Source organism: Oncorhynchus tshawytscha, linkage group LG25 (genome assembly GCF_018296145.1).
Source record: "Oncorhynchus tshawytscha isolate Ot180627B linkage group LG25, Otsh_v2.0, whole genome shotgun sequence".
NCBI classification, from domain to species: domain Eukaryota; kingdom Metazoa; phylum Chordata; class Actinopteri; order Salmoniformes; family Salmonidae; genus Oncorhynchus; species Oncorhynchus tshawytscha.
The window spans coordinates 28305913-28326088 of NC_056453.1; the positions used below are offsets into that span (position 1 = coordinate 28305913).

General features: G+C 46.7%; 1 protein-coding gene across 1 annotated transcript in view; it reads left to right on the forward strand.

Annotated features, from left to right (window-relative positions):
- The window catches only part of camkmt (calmodulin-lysine N-methyltransferase), a 187350-nt gene that overhangs the window by 99444 nt on the left and 67730 nt on the right, over positions 1–20176 (forward strand). The window contains exon 4 of the mRNA XM_042306201.1: positions 19405–19465. Within this exon, the coding sequence (XP_042162135.1) occupies positions 19405–19465 (61 nt within the window). The remainder of the gene's footprint in view (positions 1–19404; positions 19466–20176) is intronic.

The following is a 20176-nucleotide window of genomic DNA, read 5'->3' on the forward strand; positions in this document are numbered from 1 at the left end:
AGACAGTGAGAGGACATGTATGTAGTTTATGTATGTAGTCTCACAAATATTGATATGAAACAAATTGGTCTTTGTGGGCTGTACTGTATGTTAAGTAGACAGCAGTTGAGGAGGTTAAATGTTAAAAGTGCACCGCAAGGTCATGATATCTGAACAGACACAGCAGAGTGGGTTAGCTTTGAGAGTTAGTTGTGTTTCTACATCAGGACTGCTATCAGAAGTTGATGTCAGCCTAGCGTTTACAGTTTAGCCCTTGACTTAGCCTTGTATCTCTAGTTTCTACACCTAAGCCTGCTATTGTGAGTGGCAGTTAGCCATGTTAGTGTTTAGCCTCTTTTAGCATGGTGTCAGAGACAGTTAGCCATGTGTGTGTGAGAGAGAGGGTCATCTGCAGAACGCTGCCCACGTCTACAGGGAACTAACACAATACCAAGAGCCATTTTGAGAAAAAAAATGTCTTCTCACAGATTAAATATTTAGAAAAGCCTTATGTTCCCAATTATGGGCTCATGTTATCAGAACGCTGTGTTTAATGTCACAGCAGCAGAAGGGCTGCATGTTAGAGTGCAGTGCTCCCCATCCACTGGAGAGGAGACATGGGGTGTGTGAGCTCCACAGTCTCCCAAGTCTCCTTTACCATTTTGTCTTTTTTATTGCTGGTTTTGTCTTTTTTTTGTGTGTTTTATTTTTGTATTCTTTTATCCATTTAGTTTTTGTTGCAGCACTAATTTGGTAGGTTTAAATGGGCTGAGTGTGTGTGTGTGGGTTTAAACATGACGTACATTTTTGTGGGTTTAAACTGGCTGTGCACGACTTCTCTCCAAGCATACAGTGTCTCCGGCCACTGTGTTATCAGGGTAACGAGGATCCCCAGGCAGGCTGTGTGTGTGGTCATTCAGACTCCACTAGGTTAACGGCCATATCTCTGGCCACCGGTCCATTGGGTCCTGCTCATTTCTACTGCGCCTCCTGTCGATCAGCCCTGGGCAGCATTCACACAGGACAGCCTCACATTGTCTACTACTGTCTTAAATTAGTTTGAATACCATCATAAAGCAACTTCAACGCCTTCACATAGACTCTGTCGACCCCTCATCTCAACGTGCAGATACTGAGATCATAAACACACACAGACCCTACCACACATACTGTACAACACACATGCCTATTCAGAAATGTTCCGTCAAGCTGCTCTCAGCACCAGTGCTGTGGGTTTGACTTCAGCATGACTCAAATAGCTGACCAATCAGTCTGTTACCAACCCTTAGTAAACTTTTGGAAACAATTGTGTTTGATCTGATACAATGCTATTTTCCAGTAAACAAATTGACAACCGACTTTCAGCAAGCTAATGGAGAAGAACATTCAACAACCACAGCACTTACACAAATGACTGATGATTGGCTGAGAGAAATGTATGATAAAAAGATTGTGAGAGCTGTCTTGTTAGACTTCAGTGCGGCTTTTGACATTATCGATCAAAGTCTGCTGCTGGAAAAATGTATGTGTTATGGCTTTACACCCCCTGCTATATTGTGGTTAAAGAGTTAGCTGTCTAACAGAACATAGAGGGTGTTCTTTAATGGAAGTCTCTCCAACATAATCCAGGTTGAATCAGGAATTCCCCAAGGCAGCTGTTTAGGACCTTTACTTTTTTCAATCTTTACTAATGACAAGCAACTGGCTTTGAGTAAAGATAGTGTGTCTATGTATGTGGATGACTCAACACTATACCCGTCAGCTACTACAGCGACTGAAATGACTGCAACGATTAAAAAAGAGCTGCAGTTAGTTTCAGAATGGGTGGCAAGGAATAAATTTGTCCTAAATATTTCAAAAACTAAAAGCATTGTATTTGGGACATATCATTCACTAAACTTAAACTAAATTGTGTAATGAGTGATGTGAAAATTGAGCAAGTTTAGTAAACTGCTTGGAGTGACTGTCATGGTCAAGACATGTTGATACAACAGTAGCTAAGATGGGTAGAAGTCTGTACTTTATAAAGCGCTAGTCTGCCTCCTTAACAACGCTATTAACAAGGCAGGCCCCTAGTGTTGTTGCACCTGGACTACTGTTCAGTCGTGTGGTCAGGTGCCACAAAGAGGGACTTAGGAAATGTACAATTGGTTCAGAACAGGGCACCATGTCTAGGCCTTAAATTAACACGGAGAGCTAACATTAACAATATGCATGTCAATATCTCATGGCTCAAAGTGGAGGAGAGATTGACTTCATCATGTGTTGACAAGATGTCTGTTTTAACTACTAGCACCCAGCTCGGACACCCATGCATACCCCACAAGACATGCCACCAAAGGTCTCTTCACAGTCCCTAAGTCCAGGACAGACTATGGGAGGTACACAGTACTACATAGAGCCATGTCTACATGGAACTAGTATATTCCACATCAGGTAACAGATGCAAGTAATAGAATCAGATTTTAAAAACTGATACAAATACACGTTATGGAACAGCGGGGACTGTAAAGAGATACACACACACACACAGGTACAGACACACGCATACGCACACACATGCACCCTACACACGTACATTGTAATGTTGTTGTCTGGGGGTTTTATACATTTTGTGTTGTAGATATGTAGTGGTGTATTAATGTTATGATGTACTGTTTTATCTTTTGTTTTATGTGTGATGTAAGAGCCTTAATGTGTTTGGACCTCAGGAAGAGTAGCTGCTGCCTTGGCAGGGACTAATGGGATCCCTAATAAATACAAATGGGCCACATATAGCAGGGGTCCTCTCCTGAACCTCATTACTGTTGCTCTTCAGTGACTCTGTACAGTGTACCAGGAAGACACAAAAATCGTAGCAACAGCTAATATAAACACTGAGTGTACAAAACATTAAGGACACCTAGACTGACCAGGTGAATCCAGGTGAAAGCTATGATCCCTTGAAGGGGATTTTTAAGCCTTGAGACAATTGAGACATGGATTGTGTATGTGTGCCATTCAGAGGGTGAATGGGCAAGACACAAGATTGAAGTGCCTTTGAACAGTGTATGGTAGTAGGTGTCAGGCACACCGGTTTGTCAAGAACAGTTTGTCACACTCAACAGTTTCCCATGTGTATCAAGAACGGTCCACCATCCAAAGGACATCCAGCCAATGACACAACTATGGAAAGCATTGGAGGGGTGTTCTTAATGTTTTATACACTCAGTGTATATGTATATTCTGGACTCTGACATTGCTTGTTCTGATATTTCTTAATTTAAATGTTTTGTGTTTTTGTGTTTAATAATGTATTACTGCACTGTTAGGTACATGTGCATTTGTGTGTGGTGTGTGTCCCACCTGAGGTGGTTGCATGTGTGTGTCTTTGCATTCACATGTCCATGTATTTTGTGTGGAAGTCATGGCAAAAAATGTAGTTTGATTGTAGTGCTGTGCAGCTCTTGGTGAATAGTCCACTCCTGGGCCCCTCGCTGGCCCTCCCTACTGCTCTGAAAGGAGACGCGGGGGGAAATGACCCTACTTAGGTACGCAACACGACAGTGGTGCTCACACAATCAGCATATCAGAGTGGGCCAATTAGTGCCCCAAACACCTCACCAGCCTCCGGCTCCGCTTGGCTCTGAATAGAGCCGTTATGGTCACTCTGCCCGGGGGAGCACTGAGGTGCAGTGGGCTTTGTGGAAACTGGGGGCCCTGGGGTGCTCTAGAGGAAAGGAATGAAACGGACTCACCTCTCCTGCTGCCTTGCCCCAATTCTAACCTGATCTCCCATCTAGGTGCTGTCCATCTCTCTTTCTCTCTCCCTTTCATCCCCATCCTTCCATGCTCTATGTTGTCACTCTCTCCCTTTCATCCCCATCCTTCCATGCTCTATGTTGTCACTCTCTCCCTTTCATCCCCATCCTTCCATGCTCTATGTTGTCACTCTCTCCCTTTCATCCCCATCCTTCCATGCTCTATGTTGTCACTCTCTCCCTTTCATCCCCATCCTTCCATGCTCTATGTTGTCACTCTCTCCCTTTCATCCCCATCCTTCCATGCTCTATGTTGTCACTCTCTCCCTTTCATCCCCATCCTTCCATGCTCTATGTTGTCACTCTCTCCCTTTCATCCCCATCCTTCCATGCTCTATGTTGTCACTCTCTCCCTTTCATCCCCATCCTTCCATGCTCTATGTTGTCACTCTCTCCCTTTCATCCCCATCCTTCCATGCTCTATGTTGTCACTCTCTCCCTTTCATCCACCTCCACCATCCTTCCATGCTCTATGTTGTCACTTTTCTCTCCCTTTCATCCCCATCCTTCCATGCTCTATGTTGTCACTCTCTCCCTTTCATCCCCATCCTTCCATGCTCTATGTTGTCACTCTCTCCCTTTCATCCCCATCCTTCCATGCTCTATGTTGTCACTCTCTCCCTTTCATCCCCATCCTTCCATGCTCTATGTTGTCACTCTCCCTTTCATCCCCATCCTTCCATGCTCTATGTTGTCACTCTCTCCCTTTCATCCCCATCCTTCCATGCTCTATGTTGTCACTCTCTCCCTTTCATCCCCATCCTTCCATGCTCTATGTTGTCACTCTCTCCCTTTCATCCCCATCCTTCCATGCTCTATGTTGTCACTCTCTCCCTTTCATCCCCATCCTTCCATGCTCTATGTTGTCACTCTCTCCCTTTCATCCCCATCCTTCCATGCTCTATGTTGTCACTCTCTCCCTTTCATCCCCATCCTTCCATGCTCTATGTTGTCACTCTCTCCCTTTCATCCCCATCCTTCCATGCTCTATGTTGTCACTCTCTCCCTTTCATCCCCATCCTTCCATGCTCTATGTTGTCACTCTCTCCCTTTCATCCACCTCACCATCCTTCCATGCTCTATGTTGTCACTCTCTCCCTTTCATCCCCATCCTTCCATGCTCTATGTTGTCACTCTCTCCCTTTCATCCCCATCCTTCCATGCTCTATGTTGTCACTCTCTCCCTTTCATCCCCATCCTTCCATGCTCTATGTTGTCACTCTCTCCCTTTCATCCCCATCCTTCCATGCTCTATGTTGTCACTCTCTCCCTTTCATCCCCATCCTTCCATGCTCTATGTTGTCACTCTCTCCCTTTCATCCCCATCCTTCCATGCTCTATGTTGTCACTCTCTCCCTTTCATCCACCTCACCATCCTTCCATGCTCTATGTTGTCACTCTCTCCCTTTCATCCCCATCCTTCCATGCTCTATGTTGTCACTCTCTCCCTTTCATCCCCATCCTTCCATGCTCTATGTTGTCACTCTCTCCCTTTCATCCCCATCCTTCCATGCTCTATGTTGTCACTCTCTCCCTTTCATCCCCATCCTTCCATGCTCTATGTTGTCACTCTCTCCCTTTCATCCCCATCCTTCCATGCTCTATGTTGTCACTCTCTCCCTTTCATCCCCATCCTTCCATGCTCTATGTTGTCACTCTCTCCCTTTCATCCCCATCCTTCCATGCTCTTTGTTGTCACTCTCTCCCTTTCATCCCCATCCTTCCATGCTCTATGTTGTCACTCTCTCCCTTTCATCCCCATCCTTCCATGCTCTATGTTGTCACTCTCTCCCTTTCATCCCCATCCTTCCATGCTCTATGTTGTCACTCTCTCCCTTTCATCCCCATCCTTCCATGCTCTTTGTTGTCACTCTCTCCTGCATCCTTCTGGCTCCTGCGTGTCGGTACTCTGGATGTTCATATAGGAGAAGGAATCTACTTTTAGCATCTACAGCACATTTTGGCATACAAAGCCAGGATAGGTAAAGTACGTCCAGGGTTTTTGACTTAACGCAACATGATTCATTCTGTCTTAATACTCTGCTTCTCCACTGCAGACTAGTCAATAGTAAAAACAAATGTAGGCACAGCTTTAAAGTGTAAGACACATTGTGTGTATGTCTCTAAGTGTCTGTGTGTGACGGCGTGTGGCGGCGTCGGTTCATTGGAAGCTTTAAGGCTAAGTCGTTAGATAGGGGAATGGACGGGGTGGAAAATAGGAATCAGGATCCAAGCTGTTCCCTGGTTCCTCCCCATGTTAGCACCACTAACAGTCTGGAAGTCTGATGCCTTCATGCCCAGAGCCTGGTGCCTGCAGCTGAGTAGGAGAGGGAGGTGACGGGGCTCTCCCTGAATGGGAGCTGTCACACTTAGCGTTAGCACCATGGCTAACATGTCTCTCCCTAGCTGTCTTTCTGTCTGTTACAGCATATCAGGCCTGATGTTTGCCCCGGCGCTTTCCTCCTCTCATGCCTTTCTGGGAGATGAAGAAGTGTCAGGGAAGTGATAATGTGGCCTGTCACACGCATACATACAAACACACATATACACACACACATACAAACACACATATACACACACACATACAAACACACATATACACACACACATACAAACACACACACGGACATGTTTCACAAATCATTGTGCCTACTTGAGCTGCCATCTGTGTGTACAAGAGGTGTGTGGCAGTTAGTGGCTGGCGAACAGTTCTCTGCCTGGGTTGTCTGTTGATGATGTGGATGGTGGATGCATGGAGAGGTCAAGAGGACATTGCAGTGTTAATCATGGATAGTAGAAGAACCTCATTTTAATTTGTGCGACTGATACTTCGTCTGATGCGGAGAGAGAGTCTGAAAGAGGATGTGTTTGTCTGACACTAAGAGCGGAGTGTCTCCCCCCCCCCAACCCTGCTGTTTCCTCTCTTGCAGCAGAGGGGCACTCCATTATACCCCTACTCAGACAGCTAAAAGCTCTTCCTCTCTCCTTCTCTCCTGTTTTCTGTCTCTATCCCTCTTCCTCTCCTTCTGTCTCTATCCCTCTTCCTCTCCTTCTGTCTCTATCTCTCTCTCTCCTCTCTGTCTCTCCCTCTCTCTCTATCTCTCCTTCTCGCTCTCCTCAGGTAGGAGATGCTATTTTGAAGCGACCTGTAGCACTAGCAGAATAATCCCCTGGGACACTTGACATTTACCATAGAAAAGAGGGAGGGAGGGAGTGGGTGGCTGAAAGGGAGGGAGTGAGGGAGAGGGCGGGTGAGAGAGAGAAAGTGAGGGGGGACTGGGAGGCTAAATGGTCCATTCCCCCCTGGGGGGCTGCGTTTGTGGTGTCCAGGGTGAGCTTTGTCCAGGGCTTTCACTTTGATTAGGGCCGTTTGGGAGGAGAATTCACTTAATGGCTGAGAGAGGGAGAGAGCTACCTGTTATGCCCATGCTGTTCAGATCACAAGAGGTTTCCCTGTAATGCCACTTAATTTTTTGAGATGTGGCGAAGGTAAATGTGTGACCAGTCAAAGAGGGTTTTGTAATGCATCTGGACCTACCATCACCCCAGGGGGATAATGGTGGTGATTGCTGTTGGTTCCCGTCTCGTCCCAAAGTAGCGCATGTAAAATAAGTGACATTTAAAAGGCATCAGGATGGTAAGAGATTGTAGAGAGGGAGGACATGGGAGAGAGAGATGGGAGAAAGGAAGATGCAGGGACTAGTCTTTTCACCTGAATTAGACATAAATTCCCTGGTTCATCTATCACACACTGCGTCTCTCTCCGGCCTGCAGGCAATGACGGGGAAAACCCCCTGATAAGTCCCTGTGTCACAGCAGACCCAAGTAGCTCAGTTTAGTTAACTTCCTCCTGTCTCTTCCTTTTCCCCACCCTTCATCCCTCCCTCTCCCTGGCAGTAAAAGAGAGGAGGCGGGCTGACATTGCTTCTGGGATGTGCTCCAAACGGAGCGTTAAAATCATTTCAGGTTAGATAAAGCTCGGCGTGAGCCTGGAGCACGCCTGGGGACATCACCGCGTTCATCTTCGTTTAGAATTAAGCGGTCACGCAGAGAGGGGGCCTGCAGGCACCCAGGGCCACGGCACACACAAACACAGAGGGAGGACCGTGTGTGTGTGTGTGTGTGTGTGTGTGTGTGTGTGTGTGTGTTGGCCTCAAGGAGAGAGAGCCATGGATGTAGCTAGCATAATGTATAGTTTGGCCCTTGTCTTCCACTGAGCCACCAACACAGTCCTACTGGGGTGCTGCTGGTAGATTGTGACTGTTGTAACAAAATATTTTGCCCATTTCTTTTTCTATCTGTGTATTTCAGTTGAGTTTGTGAGGATGTCAGAGAATGTGTGAAGGCCTATATTTGGTCATGTTTGCTGTGACGATGGTTTATTCCAACATGTACAGGAGTCTGTGTGTACTGTACACAGTCTGTCTGTGTTGGTTTTCTATCTCTGTATTGTTTCATTGTGTAATTCTTAACAGGTTGCCCTGTGATCTAAGTCTTGAGGTCTCTAAGCTAGCTTAACCAGGGTTTTGTAAGAGGGAATATCTTTGTAAAATTAGGGATTTCCTCGTGGCCAGGATTTAGCCTAGTGGATGATCCAATGTTTTAGCATTGAGACCACATGGACACCTGTTTTCTCCTCTCTGACTGTAGTCTGGCCACCAATCTGAACATGTTAAACCCAGCGACCCATCCTGTCAACGTTACTGTGGAGTGAATTGGAAACCATGCAAATATTCAGATTCACTGGGCATTTTTCAGAGGAGCAATATTGTACTGATTGTGTGTCAATCAAAACAGATGTGTGTGTGGATATATATGCCTGCTGCAATAGTGTGTGTTGTGTGTCTCAATATTCTTAATACAAAAAAGGTACCAGAAACTGTCAGATTCTGTGTGTGGAGTGGTTACTGGTTACCGTGTGGTTACCGAGTGGTTACCATGGACACCATAACAATGTGGTGTGGTTGTTTCTCTGTGAGAGAGGTGATGATTAGAGATGCTGTTGCTCAGAACAATACTGGTATTTATCTGCTATGAATACAAGTCACATTCCTCTCTCCCCTCTCTTGTCTCTCTCTATCCCCTCTTCTCCCTATCTCTCCCCATCTCGCCTCCCTTTCTCCTCTCCTGTCTGTTTCCTCTCCCTTGTCTCTCTCTATCCCCTCTTCTCCCTATCTCTCCCCATCTCACCTCCCTTTCTCCTCTCCTGTCTGTTTCCTCTCCCTTGTCTCTCTCTATCCCCTCTTCTCCCTATCTCTCCCCATCTCGCCTCCCTTTCTCCTCTCCTGTCTGTTTCCTCTCCCTTGTCTCCGGCCTCTCTTCAGTGAGATGGAAAATCTCTCTCATGTTTTAAGCATCAGGGCTTGGTGGTGCTGGTGGATGGGAAACAAGAATCCTCATGAATGTCATTTCCTCTCGCTCTCCTTCTTGTATCCCCCTCCCTTTCTTTTCCATCCCTGTCTGTTAGTTACCATGAGGGTCATTTAAAAAGCCCAGTGTTATTCTGCCTCACCCTTTATTAGTCTCATGTACTTTCCTTCAGACAGATTATGATATAGATGTATGATTGAGACAGGGGTTAGACTAGCACAGTTCAGACAGATTATGATTGAGACAGGGGTTAGACTAGGACAGTTCAGACAGATTATGATTGAGACAGGGGTTAGACTAGCACAGTTCAGACAGATTATGATATAGATGTATGATTGAGACAGGGGTTAGACTAGCACAGTTCAGACAGATTATGATATAGATGTATGATTGAGACAGGGGTTAGACTAGCACAGTTCAGACAGATTATGATTGAGACAGGGGTTAGACTAGGACAGTTCAGACAGATTATGATTGAGACAGGGGTTAGACTAGCACAGTTCAGACAGATTATGATTGAAGACAGGGGTTAGACTAGGACAGTTCAGACAGATTATGATTGAAGACAGGGGTTAGACTAGCACAGTTCAGACAGATTATGATTGAGACGGGGGTTAGACAAGGACAGTTCAGACAGATTATGATTGAGACAGGGGTTAGACTAGGACAGTTCAGACAGATTATGATTGAAGACAGGGGTTAGACTAGCACAGTTCAGACAGATTATGATTGAAGACAGGGGTTAGACTAGGACAGTTCAGACAGATTATGATTGAAGACTGGGGTTAGACTAGGACAGTTCAGACAGATTATGATTGAAGACAGGGGTTAGACTAGCACAGTTCAGACAGATTATGATTGAAGACAGGGGTTAGACTAGGACAGTTCAGACAGATTATGATTGAGACAGGGGTTAGACTAGCACAGTTCAGACAGATTATGATTGAAGACAGGGGTTAGACTAGGACAGTTCAGACAGATTATGATTGAGACAGGGGTTAGACTAGCACAGTTCAGACAGATTATGATTGAAGACTGGGGTTAGACTTGGACAGTTCAGACAGATTATGATTGAGACAGGGGTTAGACTAGCACAGTTCAGACAGATTATGATTGAAGACGGGGGTTAGACTAGGACAGTTCAGACAGATTATGATTGAGACGGGGTTAGACTAGGACAGTTCAGACAGATTATGATTGAGACCGGGGTTAGACTAGCACAGTTCAGACAGATTATGATTGAATACTGACAAGCACAGTTCAGACAGTTATGAGACTGGGGTTAGAAGCACAGTTCAGACAGATTATGATTGAAGACTGGTGTTAGACTAGGACAGTTCAGACAGATTATGATTGAGACAGGGGTTAGACTAGCACAGTTCAGACAGATTATGATTGAGACAGGGGTTAGACTAGCACAGACAGATTATGATTGAAGACTGGGGTTAGACTAGGACAGTTCAGACAGATAGATTATGATTGAAGACTGGATTTAGACAAGGACAGTTCAGACAGATTATGATTTAGACGGGGGTTAGACTAGGACAGTTCAGACAGATTATGATTGAGACGGGGGTTAGACTAGGACAGTTCAGACAGATTATGATTGAAGACTGGGGTTAGACTAGGACAGTTCAGACAGATTATGATTGAGACAGGGGTTAGACTAGGACAGTTCAGACAGATTATGATTGAAGACAGGGGTTAGACTAGGACAGTTCAGACAGATTATGATTGAAGACTGGGGTTAGACTAGGACAGTTCAGACAGATTATGATTGAGACAGGGGTTAGACTAGGACAGTTCAGACAGATTATGATTGAAGACAGGGGTTAGACAAGGACAGTTCATATATAATTGTCAGCAGTGTTTCCATGGAATATGTAAACTTGAAAACGGGTTTGGTTACATTTCGTTGGCTGAAGACTGTTGGATACACTGCTGCCGTATGAGTGACGGCATGTTTCCATGGATACAGAGGGAACGTGTCAGCACTTTGCGCTACCCGTGGGAATGCGCCTCACAGGTGTGTTTGGCACACACACACACACACACACACACACACACACACACACACACACACACACACACACACACACCTGTCCACATCTATTAGCTCTATGTAACTATTCACACATGTCTGTAATAATGTCATCTCATGGATGGTCATTGGTCAGTCCTTACTTCTATGAATTTGAGAGTTTGTCCAGCCCCATCCCCCAGCTGTTTACCTAAAATGTGGCGGGGTGAGCGATTTGTTATTGATTAAATCTCAGATTGCCTCTCTAACATTATGTATTGTATCTGTTGTTTGCAGGCTTGGTGGTTTATGATCATCTTTTCTGATTGTGATAATGATTCTGAGTGTAGGCCTAACTGTCCACTGTTGTGACTGAGGCAGGGGACAGACAGACACAGGAGAAGTAGGGATGTGCATCTTTCCCTTTCAAGACATTTCAATATCTACAGTGGGGAGAACAAGTATTTGATACACTGCCGATTTTGCAGGTTTTCCTACTTACAAAGCATGTAGAGGTCTGTAATTTTTTATCATAGGTACACTTCAACTGTGAGAGACTGAATCTAAAACAAAAATCCAGAAAAGTTGCCTCCTTTGGGAGGTGATCTATTCTTGATACACACGGGACACTGTTGCGTGTGAAAAACCCAGCAGTGTTGCAGTTCTTGACACAAACCGGTGCACCTGGCACCTACTACCATGCCCCGTTCAAAGGCACTTAAATCTTTATTTTGCCCGTTCTTCTGAATGGCACACAAACACAATCCATGTCTCAAAGGCTTAACAATACGTATTTAAAACGACCAAAACTGTTGCTGATGGTGAACCTGAACAATCAAAATCAAATCTATTGCAAGCCCCTTTCAGCAGGTAGGCTATAGCCAGAGGAGAGTTGTGTCTCTGGTAGCTTACTTTTATTCTGGTAAAACACCATTTTCAACAGCGCATAGTTTACAATAACCTATTAGTCAAGGGATTCATCCACTCTTTCTCCATCCCACCATCTATTTTTCTCCCTCCCTATCTATCTCCCGTTTTTCTTTCCATCTCTCTCTCCTCCAGCCTCCCTCTCTCCTCCTCTCCTCCTTAATTGTTTATATGCATTATCATTCCCCAAGTAGACAGCGTTGGGTCCAGGTGACAGACCTGTATTTTGAAAGCTGAGCCTTCCTTAGCCAGAGGAAGGTAAGCAATTTAAGCCCTGCGCTGAGCCCTAATCTTGGGTTGTCAAAAGGAGCCCAGCCATTCTCCCTATGCTAATCAATCAATGACGCCCTGCACCTGTTCATCTGTTCAGCTTAGCAGCCAGGCCCCTGCTCTGATATATCTATTAACTTACTGTCAGGGGCTGGGCAGAGGGCTGAGGCCTCCGTGCGCCCAGCGCAGCTAGATGAGATTCCTCCAGCCCTGGCATTTGAAGGCAGATAAGTAAGCTATCAGAACAGCGGATAAATAGCAGAATAAAGATTTGGCGCTGCCCCTGAGAGTGAGGCGACAATGCAGCCGTGGCGAGCCAGATAGCCTCCCTCATTATCCTGCCACACCAGCCCGTAATCCAAAAAGTTGTTTACCGAGAGAGGAGGCAAGTGTTATCTGCGACCGCCACAGTGTTTTCTGTGTGTGTGTGGTGGAGTTTTCTGGGGGGAGGGTTAAAAAAAATGCCCTCACGTGCGCAGTTGGGCGAGACCAATTTTTTTTTACCCTGTCAGAGGTGTCTTCCCTTTTGTAGGGGTGTGTGTGTGTGTGTGTGTGTGTGTGTGTGTGTGTGTGTGTGTGTGTGTGTGTGTGTGTGTGTGTGTGTGTGTGTGTGTGTGTGTACTGTAAATCATTGAAATTACCCTATTCCAATGTAAAATAGATGATGACTGTTTCTCTGTCTCTCTGTCCTCCCATGTTGTCTCCAGTCAGAGCAGACAAAGAGCTCCTGGCTCTGCCAGACAGAACGGAGATCTCTGGGAATGATCACAGGTTTACTGCTTATAGATGTGTGTATAGTATAGGATCTTATAGATGTGTATATAGTATAGGATCTTATAGATGTGTGTATAGTATAGGATCTTATAGATGTGTGTATAGTATAGGGTCTTATAGATGTGTGTATAGTATAGGGTCTTATAGATGTGTGTATAGTATAGGGTCTTATAGATGTGTGTATAGTATAGGATCTTATAGATGTGTGTATAGTATAGGGTCTTACAGATGTGTGTATAGTATAGAATCTTGTAGATGTGTTTATAGTATAGAATCTTGTAGATGTGTGTATAGTATAGGATCTTACAGATGTGTTTATAGTATAAAATCTTGTAGATGTGTGTATAGTATAGGATCTTATAGATGTGTGTATAGTATAGGGTCTTATAGATGTGTGTGTATAGTATAGGATCTTATAGATGTGTGTTTAGTATAGGATCTTATAGATGTGTGTATAGTATAGGATCTTATAGATGTGTGTATAGGATCTTATAGATGTGTATAGTATAGGATCTTATTGATGTGTGTATAGTATAGGGTCTTATAGATGTGTGTATAGTATAGGGTCTTATAGATGTGTGTATAGTATAGGGTCTTAGATGTGTATATAGTATAGGATCTTATAGATGTGTATATAGTATAGGATCTTATAGATGTGTGTATAGTATAGGGTCTTATAGATGTGTGTATAGTATAGGGTCTTATAGATGTGTGTATAGTATAGGGTCTTATAGATGTGTGTATAGTATAGGATCTTATAGATGTGTGTATATTATAGGATCTTATAGATGTGTGTATAGTATAGGGTCTTACAGATGTGTGTATAGTATAGAATCTTGTAGATGTGTTTATAGTATAGAATCTTGTAGATGTGTGTATAGTATAGGATCTTACAGATGTGTTTATAGTATAAAATCTTGTAGATGTGTGTATAGTATAGGATCTTATAGATGTGTGTATAGTATAGGGTCTTATAGATGTGTGTGTATAGTATAGGATCTTATAGATGTGTGTTTAGTATAGGATCTTATAGATGTGTGTATAGTATAGGATCTTATAGATGTGTGTATAGGATCTTATAGATGTGTATAGTATAGGATCTTATTGATGTGTGTATAGTATAGGGTCTTATAGATGTGTGTATAGTATAGGGTCTTATAGATGTGTGTATAGTATAGGGTCTTATAGATGTGTGTATAGTATAGGATCTTATAGATGTGTGTATAGTATAGGATCTTATAGATGTGTGTATAGTATAGGATCTTATAGATGTGTGTATAGTATAGGATCTTATAGATGTGTGTAGTATAGGATCTTGCTGGTTTTATATTTGTATGTTTTAATGCAGAATGTAAGATGATGAGTTAAATGTTGATTGGTGCTATCACTCCTTTTATCTGCTCCTCCCTCTGTCCCAGTCCAAACTAGACAGACACCCCCCCCCCCCAACTCACACACTCTCCACCCTTGTAAACTCTTCCACCCCCCGTACTGCAGTAATCCTGAGGAGCAGTAAACTGGAGGTGTGAGGGGACAGATTGCCAGTTGATCATGCCGAAATGCGCTCTTATCCGTTATTGGATCTGAAATGGAGGAGGCTTAAGAATTATCTGAGTCCTCAGTTAATGTGGAGATCATCTGGAGAAAGCTCCGCCGGGCTGGACTGGGTTGGCCGGATGGTTAGCTGGCTGCTACGGTTACAGACGTCGTCTGGGACTGATAACCTGAGGGTGGGGGTGTACGCTCTACCCCTCTCGTTGATGTCTTTTCCTCCTCTCCCTCCTCCTCTCCCCCTCCTCCTGTCCCTCCTCCTCCTCCTCTCCTATTCCTCTCCCTCCTCCTCCTCTCCCCATCATCCTCCTCTCCTCCTCCTCCTCTCCACCTCCTCCTCTCCCTCCTCCTCCTCCTCCTCTCTCCTCCTCCTCCTCTCCCTCCTCCTCCTCCTCTCCCCCTCCCCCTCCTCCTCTCCCCCCCCTCTCCCTCCTCTCCCTCCCCCTCCTCCTTTCCCTCCTCCTCCTCTTCCTCTCCCTCCTCCTCCTCTCCCTCCTCCTCCTCTCTCCCTACTCCTCTCCCCCTCCTCTCCTCCTCCTCTCTCCCTCCTCCTCCTCCTCCTCTCCTCCTCTCCCTCCCCCTCCTCCTCTCCCTCCCTCCCTCCCCCTCCTCCTCTCCCTCCTTTCCCTCCTCCTCCTCTTCCTCTCCCCCTCCTCCTTCCCTCCTCCTCCTCCTCTCCCTCCTTTCCCTCCTCCCCCTCTTCCTCCCCCTCTTCCTCTCCCTCCTCCTCCTCTCCCTCCTCCTCCTCTCTCCCTCCTCCTCCTCCCCCTCTCCTCCTCTCCCTCCTTTCCCTCCTCCCCCTCCTCTCCTCTCCCTCTTCCTCCCCCTCCTCTCCCTCTTCCTCCCCCTCCTCCTCTTCCTCTCCCTCCTCCTCCTCTCCTCCTCCTCCTCTCCCTCTTCCTCCTCCTCTTCCTCTCCCTCCTCCTCCTCTCCCTCCTCCTCCCTCTCTCCCTCCTCCTCCTCTCCTCCTCTCCCCCCTCCTCTCCCTCCTTTCCCTCCCTCCCCTTCCTCCCTCCTCCCCTCCTCCTTCTCCTCTCCCCCTCCTCCTTCTCCTCCTCCCCCTCCTCCTCTCCCTCCTCCTCCTCCCTCCTCCTTTTCTCCCCCTCCTCCTCTCCCTCCTCCTCTTCTCCCCCTCCTCCTCCTATCCCTCCTTTTCCTCCTCCTCCTCTCCCTCCTCCTCCTCTCCCTCCTCCTCCTCCTCCCTCCTCTCCCTCCTTTCCCTCCTCCTCCTCTCCCTCCCCCTCCTCTCCCTCCTCCTCCTCTCCCTCCTCCTCCTCTCCATCCTCCTCCTCCTCCTCTCCCTGGGGCCACACTATATGCCCCATGCTGTGCACTAGCAGGGCTCTACAGTGTGACCATTTTACTTGTGTATGCGCCTAAATATTTTTCTTTGCAACCTGGAATTTGTATTGAGGAGCACCAGTGCACCTAGAAAATTAAAGGTTCTACCTTGAAATATTTTCATTGTGCTCCTTAATTTCTTTGTGTGTGCCTACATTTTTCAACTTAGACACACACGTGCTCCTTGTTAAAAAGATCAGCGTAGAGGTCTGACTGGGGGCTTGGACAGAGGTAAAGTCTTCTAGAATCTGAACCGCCTGCAGCTTCATAGCAGTGATCCATCTTCCTTTACCCCAGTGTATAGGGTTAATCATTTCCACTGATGTAAAGCAGCCCATTCTTCTGAGACAAGGGAGCCGGCTAGATTGTAGGACACTGGATAGGTGGGCAGTGTAAGCAATTCATATGGCTGAAATTCCACCTAACTTATCAGAGGAGCTCAGAAGTAGACGTACGTGCCTATAGGGGCTGGGGATCATGTGATTAGTGTCGGCCACTCCCGTTGGATTAGCCCGGTGCTGCGCTCCAAAGTTTGTGAGGTCACAAGTTCACCCCAGACTTACCTCTACCCCCCTGTACACCCTGCTCTGTCCATGTCTGGTAGTGTGGCTTCAATTGGATCTATGGGGATTTGCCAAGTACTAGTAGACAGTAAGAGGATCCCATTACACAGTCAGAGGAAAGCTGTCTTGATGCTCGGGGAATCTGTCTGTTGGCACATCCTTAGTTTGGGTAAAATACATGGCTCTGGTGTCATCTGGTTAGAATGGCTAGTTGCCATGGCTAGCTGGTACAGTGTCCGCTTTACCATTTGTAGACGGGTTAGCCTGTGTGATAACTGTCTAATAAATCAAATGTGAACAATTATACTGCTTACTAAGCCCAGGCCTACTGACAGAAAGCTGTTCTAGTCCTCAGAACGCCTGTGTGAGAGTGCGTGTGTGTCTACCTTCACCTCTGTTTAAGATGTCCTAGTCTTCTCTAGGCCGTTTGTGTAACACACCTACATCAGGCGGACTGAGTCCTGTGCCTCTCTATACACTTCAGTAGATGTTGGGTCTAGGCTGTATCCTGACCACAGGGTGGGCGGTGGATGAGCTGATCTTTCCTGGAACCTCTGTGCCACACATAATAGGCTAAGTCCTAGTAATGCCTGTAATTCAGTGATGATCTGCAGTGGGACATGCTGCTGAATGACTTCCTCATATGCTCAGGTCTCCTAATGCATCTTACAGCGTTGGTCATTTAATGCTACACATAAAGAGAGAGAGGTGTTGTGGAGGGGGGTTTGGGGGCCAAACGTGGTGGAGGAAGAGTTTATCCTGCCTACAGGCCAAGCCAAGGCAGACTCAAAACCCCTGCAGCTCCTTTTCTCATCTGGTAATTGAAGGTGAGAAATGATTTCATTATCCTCGGGAAGAGAGTAATCTGGTCTCGCCTCATGATCCGCTCATTTCCCCGAGTGCATCTCGACCTGGAAAACACATGCGCGAACTCACATGCACACGTGCGCAGACACTAACACACACACACTAGGGGAGTCTGTGTTCTCTTCCCCCAGGATAGGCTACACACACACTCTCCCCTCTACCTATCTCCCACAGCTGTTAGTGTTATTGGAATGAAGGATCAGTCATCAGATTCCACATATGCTTTATTAATGTCTCAATCAAAGCTTTCTACTTGGCTCACTCACACACCACACTGTCCAACCACACACACACCACACTGTCCAACCCCACACACACCACACTGTCCAACCCCACACACACCACACTGTCCAACTCCCACACACCACACACACCACACACCACACACACACCACACTGTCCAACCCCACACACCACACTGTCCAACCCCACTCAGGAAGGCCACACTGTCCAACCCCACACACACCACACTGTCCAACCACACACACACCACACACACACCACACAACCCCACACACCACACTGTCCAACCCCCACACCACACTGTCCAACCCCACTCAGGAAGGCCACACTGTCCAACCCCACACACACCACACTGTCCAACCCCACACACCACACTGTCCAACCCCACTCAGGAAGGCCACACTGTTAGTCAAACACTGTAAACTTCATCATGAACCTTGAAAATGTTCTATAGAGTACCAGACTACCAGAGAAAACATTTAAAATACCATACGCTGCTTCAGGTTGGCCTCTTACGCTTTTAAAGTGGCGTGATACAGGCGCCTTGTAGCGTCTCTGGCTGTCAACGGGTTCATCAGGAGACCAGCAGAGTGTATTTGCAGGGTGAGGAGTGAGCAGGCCTGTTTTTAATAGGAGAGGAATATTTGGACGTTTTATCAATAGGCATTATTAAATCCTCCTTGGTTGAGCTAATCTTTGGGCCGCCGGTGCAGGGAGAGACGAGCTGTGTCGGCCCTGAGAGGTGGAGAGAGGCTGCCTGTAAGCCGCTTATTATATCGACTGCCTTTTCTCTCTCTCTCTCTTGCTCTCTCTCTGTTTCTCTTTCGAGAACACATTCTCTCTCTGCTACCTCTCGTCCGCAAGACGAACACACACACATACACACACACACACACACACACACACACACACACACACACACACACACACACACACAAAGAAAGTCAACCAGAGCTGAGCAGAGCCTCAGCCTTCCCATCAAAGCCAGCTGCTAAGGCTGAAGTTTTATTCAAATTAGTGTTTACTTCTTTCACTGCCAAGGAAGTGTGTGTCTGTCTCCTCTCTCTCTCCCTTGTGTGTGTGTGTGTGTGTGTGTGTGTGTGTGTGTGTGTGTGTGTGTGTGTGTGTGAGACAATAGCAGCTTCATGGCACTTTCTGTACCTAACAGAAGGAGCAGGCTGGTAGTGGGTGATAAGCCAGGCAGACCGGCTCGCTCCTGGTGATTATCGCCCACCGGACCCCCTCTCTCCACACACACACATTTGCCCAGCTTACAAGTCTAAGGAGCCATAGTGAGGAGGGGGGAGACAGATAGACAGGGGATGCTTGTATCACAGGCAAGGTGGGAGCTCTGTGGAAGGCTTTCAGAAAACACCGCACACACACTAGGTCCACACCGTGAGGAGACAGGCTTTATTATGTGTTGCTGTAGTTGAAACAGACGGATGGGTGTAAGGATGCTCCACGTTGAGGAGTTCTCTGGTGTAGATATAGAGGTTGTTAGTTTGGTTGTATTGGCTAGCTAGTTGACCCCTGGTTGGAGCTTTTGAAATGGACATGTACATGGTTATGTACGGTAAACATTCAAATGATTGAGTTCCGTACCTGTGGTTTTGATGGTGGTGGTGGACTGAGAGTGAATAGATAATGCCAGTCAATAGTTGTATGTCTTCATGTTGTCCTCTGTTGTTTTTCCCAGGTGTATGGCCCTCTGAGGAGGTGATGGCCCACTACTGCCTCAAGAAACGCCACATGTTCAGGTGAGTGGTTCTGGACTGGTCCCTGACCTCTGTCTCCCCAGTCTGTCCCTGCCAGGCAGGCATTACAATGTAGAATAGATTGTGGGCTCAGGCTCCTGCACTGCGTTAGGCTCCTGCACTGCGTTAGACTGCTGCACTGCGTTAGGCTCCTGCACTGCGTTAGACTGCTGCACTGCGTTAGGCTCCTGCACTGCGTTAGGCTCCTGCACTGCGTTAGGCTCCTGCACTGCGTTAGACTGCTGCACTGCGTTAGGCTCCTGCACTGCGTTAGGCTCCTGGCTGCGTTAGGCTCCTGCACTGCGTTAGGCTCCTGCACTGCGTTAGACTCCTGCACTGCGTTAGGCTCCTGCACTGCGTTAGGCTCCTGCACTGCGTTAGGCTGCTGCACTGCGTTAGGCTCCTGCACTGCGTTAGGCTCCTGCACTGCGTTAGGCTCCTGCACTGCGTTAGACTGCTGCACTGCGTTAGGCTCCTGCACTGCGTTAGACTCCTGCACTGCGTTAGACTGCTGGCTCCTGCACTGCGTTAGACTCCTGCACTGCGTTAGAGGCTGCTGCACTGCGTTAGGCTCCTGCACTGCGTTAGACTCCTGCACTGCGTTAGACTCCTGCACTGCGTTAGGACTCCTGCACTGCGTTAGACTCCTGCACTGCGTTAGACTCCTGCACTGCGTTAGGCTCCTGCACTGCGTTAGACTCCTGCACTGCGTTA